The 10390-nt window shown below is 44.2% G+C and overlaps 1 protein-coding gene across 1 annotated transcript in view; it reads left to right on the forward strand.

Moving 5' to 3' along the window:
* Positions 1-1152: 1152 nt before the first annotated feature.
* The window catches only part of FAM180A (family with sequence similarity 180 member A), a 28810-nt gene continuing 19572 nt past the window's right edge, over positions 1153-10390 (forward strand). Inside the window, exon 1 of the mRNA XM_009638623.2 lies at positions 1153-1228. Within this exon, the coding sequence (XP_009636918.1) occupies positions 1153-1228 (76 nt within the window). The remainder of the gene's footprint in view (positions 1229-10390) is intronic.

Here is a 10390-nt window from a genome sequence, read left to right on the forward strand (position 1 = left end):
ATACTTTCTGAGCTGGAGTCTCCTTTCTAATGTGCCAATTTTACACCAGTGTAAATTCATGGATGTCTGTGGATTTGTTCCTGGCTTACGCTCACCTATAAAAGAAGAGAATTAGACTCATCACTTCTATGCACTAAATGGAGTATCCTCTATCCCTTGATTCTGCTAAATACCCCTTGAGTTCCTGTTTTTCACCAGTCTGTTCCAATGCACAGCAACCTGCTGTTATTCCAGTGCTGTATTCCCACAAAGCACCCCCTGGTGCTGCTGGTGAAGCTGTGCCAGGGACGGTACGTAGATGCAGCTTCCTCCGTGCTGGATGGTCTGGGATAAATGTTTCCAGTGTTGTCTTCCCTGGGGCCAGTGTCAGCAAGGAGATGTCTCTCAGTAGCCTTCTTGTTCAGCATCACCTCTCCATATTCAGCCTGGCTATTGCAGATTGTCCTTAGGATTGCTTCGTTTTCCTACAGTACCGTTGAAGAGAGCCAGTTAAGGATTTGGACCTTACTGTTCTTTGCACTGGCCAAATGGAGGAAAAGGCCAGGACTTGCCTTGCAGGACTGAAGTCTCAGTGCGGCATTATATGTTCTTAATAAAGGAGTGATTATATGAATCACAGTAGCAAAACGTTCTTGCAGAGCACATGGCCCACTCCCTGGCTTAAGCATGCGAGGGCAGCTGTACATCATTCCAGAGGAGGCTTTTGCCTGAGACATGGGTTAGCATATAGCCCCCTGCATTACAGAGAAGTAGCTACAGAGCTAGGGTTCAAGACTGTCCTTTAATGAAGTTACTTGTGGCTGTTTATTGGACAAAAATAAATTCCAACTGGCCCATATAACAAATGAAACTCAACTACAAAAATGTAATGATATTTATTCACACAGCTGCCAGCAAACTCACATGCACCATGAGTCATTCCAGATGTGGATAAAAACAAAGTCTGTCTGTGAAAGTAAGTTTCCTGATCCCGAGGAGACTTGGTTTGGGAGAGGAGCTGCACGCTGACTTCAGCTGTCCTCAGAAGAACAGACAGGTTCTCCTTCGAAGGGGGAGGGGGAGAGGAAAAGCCATTTATTTATTCCTGAAAAGAAAGGACTAGGAAATTAAAAATCGACTATACAGCTAGACATACGTATTTTAAAGAGAAGGATGTTTTGGAAGACTTTGCTGCTGCTGCTGTTCTATTACAGTGCTCATGCCACTGTGACCCACAGATGGAGCAGAGGTAAGATTTAAACATGAAAAACTATTTAAGAGAAAACTTTGAGTTTGTAGATTTGGTCTGAAATTATATTCCATTATACATATATATATATACACACATATAAATACAATTTGTCCCTCCCAGCTCTAGGATTCTTTTTCTCCATTAAACAGGTCAGCTAAATAATTATATACATAGACAAATAGAAAAATACACATGCATAAGTGCATAAAGGTAAAATTATATATGCATTCTATTATAATAAAAATATATATATAAAGAATATCCCACGAACCAAAACTACATTCTTTTCTCGCTTTTTCCTTTCTCTTTCCATCTCCGTTTTCTCCGGCATTAACAAATTTATAGGTCATGAAACCTTAAAGCAAAAGTGTTTGCAGTCACAGGTGGCATAATCTTCTGCTCCACCAGGCAGATACCCGGTAATAATAAACAAAACCACGCCTGGATTGTGCGGGGTGCCTAGAAACTCCTATGACCCTACCCTGACAGACTAACGCATACAACATAGAGAAAGGTACCTGAGGTGCTATCAGGCTTTGGCTGCCAATATGACAATACATAGTTGCAACATAGTTGTATTCAAGTGTGTGACAGTAACATATGAAATGGTTTGGGACTGTTGGATTGCATAGGAGATACTTGCTTAAAAGCTAGTGGTGGTGTCCTTTCCCTTTTTTGTTTTATTCTCTCCTCTGGTATTTGGCACGGGTTCAGTAGCTGCTGGAAGTGGAGAAAGGAAACACCTCCAAAAAGATTTCTTTGGTTCTGTTACTGAAATTCACAGATATTTAAAGGAACAGGAGTCTGTTAAAAAATGGAGCATTCAGATGCCCCCCCTCCCCACCCCAGTCTCCCATGTCTTCCTCATTATAGCTGGTTCCTTTCTAGTCAGCTGTTTGAGTTTGGTTTTGATTTTGTAGGGGAGGCAGTGGCTGAATGAAGCAATGAAGAGCTATGCAATTCTGCTAAGGCTGTATGAATGCTTAATTGTTCCTTACAGTTAGGGGGGGCTCATTGACGGGGCATTGACCTGGGGCTCAGAATGGCAGGTTCTTTCCCCAGTTTTTCCGTCAGCCTACTGGGTGATGCTGGATGAGTCACTATACCTGCATGTACCTTACTGTATAACAGAGGTAATGACACCAATTTGTCGTCATAAAATCTCTTAATTCTGTAAACGAGTGTTGGTCTTTCCAGGGATGATGCAAAAAAAGGTGAGGAAATCAGAACTAGATCTGCATATATGAAAAAAAAAAACCAAACAACCTTACCTTTTAGAAGAATGAGGGCACCTTACCTATGAAAAGAGGAAAAAGCAAAAAGAAAGGGGTTCATTTCCATGGAGTAATCACTGTGCAGTTTAAGGATGTTCTTCACTTTTGCTAACATACTTATTTTAATTAAACAACAACACAACCCTAAAAGGAATCCATGCAACTATTAAAGTCCAATTTTAATCACCATGAAGATTTAAAGGAAAAGATCAGAACTCTATCATGCCTTTAGGGAAAGCAGATTTTTTTCAGCCCAGAAGCTCTAGAACTTGGTTTTGGAGACTTCGGAGGGAAGAGAAGATTCATTCCCTGTTGTGATGAGGGGTTCAGTTCTCAAAAATATTGTATACCAATGTCTGCTGAGGAGGAAACCAGATTTCTTCTCCACAGCTACCGGGACTATTCAGCTCCAAACATGTTTTAGAGGCATGACTCCTTCAACAATAGTTGCTTCAGAGAACCTCCACTCCCCTAAACTATCTATGTGTCAGCCCAACCAATCCCATCCTAATCTGCAGTATCCAGAGGGCCAAAGCACTGTCACAATTTTTTAATTGCTTGGAAGCCTAAGAGGAAATTTGAGTACCAAGGCATGACACACTCTTCAGCACACTCAGAGCTCTTCCCTCCCTCCACAAACGACAACTGACTCTTGTCTGGGTTAAACCTCAGCCATTTAAGTCTGATCCAACTCCTGATCTGAGTTTTGCAATGGAAAAGAAAACACAGATTGGCATTTGGTGTGATGGAAATGAAAGACAGATCTGCATATCATCTCCATGTTGACTCGTAGTCCAGACTGTTTACAAAACAGTAGGACAAAGGGTCGTGCTTTAATTACCAACAGTTCCTGTTTGAGATAGAATTGAGCAGTCAATATTGGATAAAACAAGGTCTAGTTTTACTGCTTTTTTCACTAGGGGGCAATCCTGGATGCCCAGACCTTGTAACCAAGTATTTAAACTTTGGCTCAAGAAAAGAGTCAGATGTAAGGAATGATGAGCATACTGACTGGTGAGTGGGAACTCCAGATTGCCATCTCCCTTTTCCCTTTGCTTTTACGACCATCAGTGAATGGGAAAAAAAGCATTTCTGGCAAGACTGAGCCTTTTTTTTTTTTTTTTTCCCTTTTTACTCCTTCAGCCATTCGCATTAAAATCTCACACACTCCTCAGCCTGCCTAGATCCAGCTGTGGACATTGGTCCAGAAGTCACAGCAAAGCTTGGTCCCTGGGATGGACATGTTCAGAAAAATAAAAAAAAAGATCTTGAGTGGTGATGAAATAATTTGCTTGTCATCATTTCAGGTTTCCATGAGCCTCTTGTAGGCTTAGCTGTATGGTATTACCCTCTCAGATTTTGTGAAGCACCTGTCTAGGCAGAAAAGGTAATGTTAGGTCTCTAGCGATTGATATACCCTATGCTATGGTAGAGATAAGGTCATATTAATTTCTGAAGGTCCCAAATAAGAATTCCAGATCTTAAGAGGTATTTTTGCTGGAGAAACCAAGGAACAAATCCTGTTCTCTGACAACAAAAATAAACAAAAAATACCCCCACACAGCTGTGGTAATTTGAGACAGTGTCACTGCTTGCCACCCAGTTGCTTTCATCAAACTGCTCTGAAAAATACCAATACATTGGAGAGCAGAAGTTAGCTTCAGATCTGCATTATAAGAATTGCCTGTTCCCTGAGGAGAAACCCTAAGGCAATCCTCATCAGCATGTTTCATCTCAGCTGGCTGTAGTTTATTTGTTCTGAGGGCTTCCTGGTTCAAATAAACGGCATGCAAACAGTACCATGCTTGCCACGTGGTTGCTCAGGGAGTGAAGACGCAGTACGATTTCTTGTGGTTGTGGCTTCTTGGACTGTGGGGAAGCAGCTGCAATAGTAAGTTTGCCTCTTGGTGGCGGCTGAAAAAGGGGATGTTGAAAGACACAAAATAAGGAGGTAAAACTCTTCACCCGCCAGTGAGAAAAGGATGTATTACCTCTATTGTAATCACTGACGTTTCATGCTTTTGGGGAGTGGCTGTGCTGTGCGTTCCAGACCTCAAAAGCAGACCTCAGGCATTATTTTGTACCCAGTCTCTAGTGCTCAGTGGAAGTCAAGTGGTTGTTCTGTAACACCAGGGGAAGAGTTTGTTCTCCTTAGAGGCTGTCTGCAGAAGGAATTACTTGGAAGAACAGAAGGCCCATCCTCCTTGATTTCCCCACCACAGTGCAAACTCTTAGTATTTGCTCTAGTGTTGTGGCAACTGAGTTTGTGAGTTTGATGGAGCAGCTGCTACATGAGCAACTTTTGCAGGCTGCTTCTGCTTGTGGGCTTAGCTACAGCAGGCTGGCAGCTCTTCAGTGCCAGGAGAGGGAGGACTATGTAGAAGCAATAGGGAGACTGGCTGTTGCTAGAAAGCCAGCCATTCCTTTTATAAGGAAGCAGTGTTTAACATATTCTACACTCTGTAATCATTTGCTACATACCAGGTTGCTGGTGAACTTGCCGTGTGGGAAAAAGATGAGTGCCTTGGAGATGAGGGCATGTACTGCATCCCCATACCTTTTGACCTTATTTGGCTCTCTTCCACCCCATCTCATACTGCATCCCTACAGCCAGGCATTTCCTTCTCGAGCAACCTCGGGGATTCTGCCCCTGACAGTAACACTTGTTTGACATTTTTGGCTTGGACGGCACAAGCAAAGGGAATGTGGCCTGAACACAGCATGTAATTACAACACAAATGGTCAAACACATATACACATATAAGCCCAGCAGGCCTTGAGTATACCAGGTTATGGTCTTGGCTTATTTAGAACTTGCTGAGGTTTCCAAAGGTCTGGTCCAAGAGTAAAAAGCATTTACACCAGCTGGACTGGCTACGTGAACTTTTTAAAATGTGACATCTATTTCACTTCCTTTAATTTCCATAAGGCCATTGTTACCCAATTCTTAAAATACATAGTGCACATAGAGCAATGAAAGATATGAAATGTTATGAAACAGAGCCAACTCTGTCTAAGCCAGGCTGTGTAAATAATGTTTCTTCTTATGGAGAAAATGCAATATTTCCCTTTTCTCTGGCTGCCATGTGATCACTTGGATAATTGCCTCAATTGCCCCAACTTCCCTGCTTGTTGGATCCATTCCAGTGACCTCACTGGAGCAGCTTGATTGATCTGCTGCAGAGGTTTTTCCCACCTACCCTGAGTCTGTTCCATTAGTTTGTACCAGTTCCTGGGAATGCATGTTATAGGCTGGAGTTTCCTGGTCTGGGGGGTTTATTTACCTGATGCAGTTATTGCTGCACCAAGCATCGCAACTGTACCTGCAAAGAGAGGGAGGCACTGGCTGAAGGGCAGCCTGGGACTGAAATTCAGCGGAATTACCTTTGCAGCTGGATGACCTGAAGATGACAATTTATACACTTATGCTTTTACTTCCTGAATTCCTTTGCAAAGAGCTGTATAAGCGATTAGTCTAAATGTACATCATAGACCTAAAAATAATCCTTAAAAACCAAATTGTCCTACACCATATATGGTAGGAAGGAGGCATTAGAAGAATATTTTCTGCCCTTTAAGAAATTAGAAGAAAGAAAAGACAAACATATATTTTCAAGCAGGTCTGGAAGATCTTTGAGAATTAATGAGCTACAGAGGCAACTAGGATACCTGCATGGCACAATGGTGCACGGAGCAGAGACCGCAGACCCAGGGCCGAGGCAAGCTGCCTGCCTTGCACATCACAGGACGGCACAGGGGCTCTAGCTGGTGTCCCAGCAGGGTGACAGTCACTTACACAGCGTGTTCTCAAGGGAATGAGCTCTGTCTTTCATCAGAGGTCACCTGGTTGGACCCAGTGCCACACTGATATGATCATACCACTTCTGGCTCTGACAACTCTGCCCTGTGCTTTGCTGTGTGGTGCAGACGTGGCCCTCCTGTTCCCTGGGGCATCAGCTGTGGTGGCAGTCTGAAACTACTAAACAAAATGTTATTGCAGGAAGAGCAGGGAGAGGACTGAAGAAGGGGCTGAAAAGGGATTAGTTATTAGTACCTGGGAAAGCTGCTTGGTGTTGCGAAAGGTAGCTAGAATATAACAGTCTCTGAATGCATTTAACCTGTGTAGGAAAAATATCCAACAGGGTAGGGCTGTGACTGTAATCAAAATCTTTTCTAGCATGTCCTGATTCCCCAAATGCTCCCTTAGGGGCGGACTGAATTAATTTAACCTGCATGGAGGATGATCCCTGAATCAGAATTCACAGTGGATACCTGAAACTGCAAGTTGTACCAAGGACACTTTAAAAAATCAAAGTTTATAATCTCTTCTAGGGCAATGATGCTAAACTGTGATGAGATCAGAGAGAGGATAGATTATAGAAGCTTCCACATTTTAGTTTAGATCACAGATGTATATTGTAATTCTATAAAAGCAGTCATGCTGTTAGCAAGGAAGGATCTAAGTGATTCCGAGGCTCTTTTCACCACAGGAAGCAGCCATACAGCTCTTACAGTCATAAACTGGTCGTCAGAATCAAAAGTTAAAAAGAGAAAGGAGCTTGACAATTTTGAGGAAATCTGGGTAAGCAACAAGAAGAAGACACATGAGGTAAAGCTGTTTTCTCTTTGATATGTGCTAGACTAAGTGAGCTGAAAGTGGCACCAGTAGAATCTTCTCAGTGATGCCAGTTCCATCCCAGTACTGAGGACTAGCAAGTCAGTAAGACATTTGCTGCCACTTTGGTCATTTTTTTTAGGATTTCTGCATGCTGTAATGTCCCATGTATTTGTCTTAGTCCCACATATAGAACTGTCATGGGGTATGGATCAGTTTGCACAAGGGTCCTCATGTGCCAACCGAAGTCTGGCTCAGAAGCACCTCCTGCCATTCAAATCCCTCCTTACATTTTCACATGGAAATATCTCCCTTCACCTTACCTTTAACAACCACCTCGCTGCTCTTAATCATAGAATCATAGAACCAGTTGGTTGGAAAAGACCTTTAGGGTCACTGAGCCCAACCGTACCTGTCCACTACTAACCCATGTCTCTAAGCACCTCATCTACCTGTTTCTGAAGCAGAATGCTGTGGGAGACAGTGTCAAAGGCTTTACTAAAGTCCAGGTACACTGCATCCACAGCCTTTTCCTCATCTACTAAGCAGGTCACCTTGTCATAGAAGGAGATGAGATTGGTCAAGCAGGATCTGCCTTTCATAAACCCATGTTGGCTGGACCTGATCTTCTGGTTGTCCTGGATGTGCTGTGTGATGATCTGCTCCATGACCTTCTCCGGCTCTGAGGTCAGACCGACAGGCCTAGAGTTCCCTAGATCCTCCCTCCAGCCCTTCTTGTAGATGGACATCACATTTGCCAATCTCCAGTCAAGTGGAACTTCCCCAATCATCCAGGACTGCTGATAGATGATGGAAAGAGTCTTGGTGAGCACCTCTGCCAGCGCCTTCAGTACCCTTGGATGGACCCCGTCCTGCCCTATGGCCTTGTGCATGTCTAATTGACCGAGCAGGTCACTAACCATTTTCTCTTGGATCATGGGAGCTTTGTTCTGCTCCCTGTCCCTGTCTTATGGCTCAGGGGACTGGGTACCCAGAGAACAGCTGACCTTACTATTAAAGACTGAGGCAAAGAAGGCATTAAGTACCTAATGCATTACGTACTTAATGCATGCTGTTAAGCCAATGTTCGCTTCCATAGGTGAAGCAGCTCTGTTATGAATTAAGTAAATCGTACACGTGCAAAGACTGTAGAGCACTCTGTGCTCTCCTGATCTTCTTATACTCCACTGCCAGGCCCAGAGACCCCACTGGTACCTAGCATTATGCAAATACACGAAGTAAAAAAGTATCTTTCCTTCTCCAAAGAACTTTCAGTGTAATTAAGGAGAGGAAACATTGGCATCTCTTTTCATTTTGAGGCACAGAGCAATTAAATCACTTGCCCTAGATCTCTTCAGGATGACTGTGTGAGTGTAGTCCTGTAAGTTGTTAATAGTGGTGATTTTTTTTTTAATTCTGTTTCTGAAGCATAAAGTGGTTTTTTTTTTGTTTTCATGGGAATCGTTCCCAGTTCAACAAGAGCTTAATGACTTCTCAGGCAGAAAGAAATCCTGTCAAAAGCACTGAATAGTACAATGTCATTGAAAGGAAAGTCAGCAGGTCTTAATGAACATCATCAGGCTGCAGAGACTCTGATTATTCAAATAGTGACAGGCAAGATGTAAATTGCTGAGGTAAAGTACTGAGTGGTGGAGCAATTAACTTTGCACGCAGTGTCTGTGCTCGGGTTCAAGGCAGGGCAGGACCCATAGGGCCAGCCTAGGGTGCTGGAGAGGAACACTGGTGCTTGCCCACATGTGTAGCCTGCACCACTTTGAACTGGGGCTCTGCAAAACCATGTACTTTCCCTCTGCACCCCGGTGGCTCTGCTGAAGGGAGCTGAGTCCATTCAAGAAGCAGAGAAGCTAGCTGGGTACATGGACCTGGCTGCAGCAGAACAGGGAGCTGTGTGAGTGCCTTGGTCTGAAGTGGGCAAACCAGGCTGCTCCTTGCTTTAACTTTAGAAGCACTGAAATGTGCAAACCAGCACCACCAAAGTCAACATGAGTTTTGCTGCTCTCAGGAGTGAGGCCACAATCTCGGTCATTATCTGGAATTTGGTTTCCTGTAGTAACCCCGATTGTTAAAAGCTTCCAGCTCAAACATGTTATTTGTTGGTGTCTTTCAGCAAAAATGGCACTGGCATGGGTGAAGCTCATGCAGGTCAGCTACATGGATGGCTGATGGTGGGAAGCAGAGGAGGAAACATATCAAAGCACCACAAAAAGGGAAAAAAAACAACCTGAGGATAAGCTGCAAATAACACTTGTGGGGAGACACTCAGCTAAAAGTCCCCCAAGGGACAGTCATCTATAGGGTTTTCTCTCCCACTGGAAGGAAAGAAAGCAGAGGAAGGGGTCCTGTATGGCTCTATGGTCCCTATGATTCTCATTACCCCAAAAATCCTGGTTTATTTGGCTATAGCTATGGCAGCTTTATGACATAGCATACTTGCTCATAGAGAGGCATTAAACTAGCCTGAGTCTGCACCACAAGTTGCAGGGCTGCCTTGCCTACTCAGGGGCAAACCCTTAGCCCATAACTCTCCGTATCCCCCCTGAGGTGCTTCAGGCTGCAGCGATAACCTGGCTCCTCTTGTCTCGCTATTGCGGTGCTTGTGGCAGGGAGGGCTTAGTGCCGGGCTTGAGACTAACAAGAATGTGAGGAGGAGAGGAGCAGCGTTTAAAAAGCTCCACTATTCCCAGTTTCCACAAACATTCCTTTCCTCTGGTGAAAGCGTATGTGGGGCCTTTCCTGGCCCAGTTTGCCGGTTAGGTTTGGCATCTCCCCAGTTCCCCTGAGATCGGCACGCATACCACTCATCCTCTGGAAATTCCTCCCCAGCCACAGGGAGACAGGTCACCAGCCAGGAACCAGGCTCCAAACTCATGAAGTCTCTCTTTCTGCTCAGAAGGAGCCAGGTGGGTAGCTGAAAAAAAGTTGCTGAGAAAGGGAAAAATAAGTTGTTCAAAGCTCAGAGATAAAATGGGACAAAATGAGACAGTGGAAGGGCAATGCTGTGCTGCAGTCTTGTGTTGGAGACCCAAACGCACAAGGTCTTTTGCGATGCCTGTGTGACCCCCCGCCCCCTGGCATGGAGCAGAACACTTTGGTTAGGTTTTGCCTAATTGTAAAGAGAGTAAGCTGCACTGGACTGGATGTGGATATCTGCTGTGAGCCAGAACATCAGGATTTCATCGTCTCCATCTATTTGGCAGGTGGTGGCATGCCCCAAACAGAGCTGATGTTTCTAATCTCTTCTCTGTCTTG

Source organism: Egretta garzetta, unplaced genomic scaffold, assembly GCF_000687185.1.
Source record: "Egretta garzetta isolate BGI_Z169 unplaced genomic scaffold, ASM68718v1 scaffold180, whole genome shotgun sequence".
NCBI classification, from domain to species: Eukaryota; Metazoa; Chordata; class Aves; order Pelecaniformes; family Ardeidae; genus Egretta; species Egretta garzetta.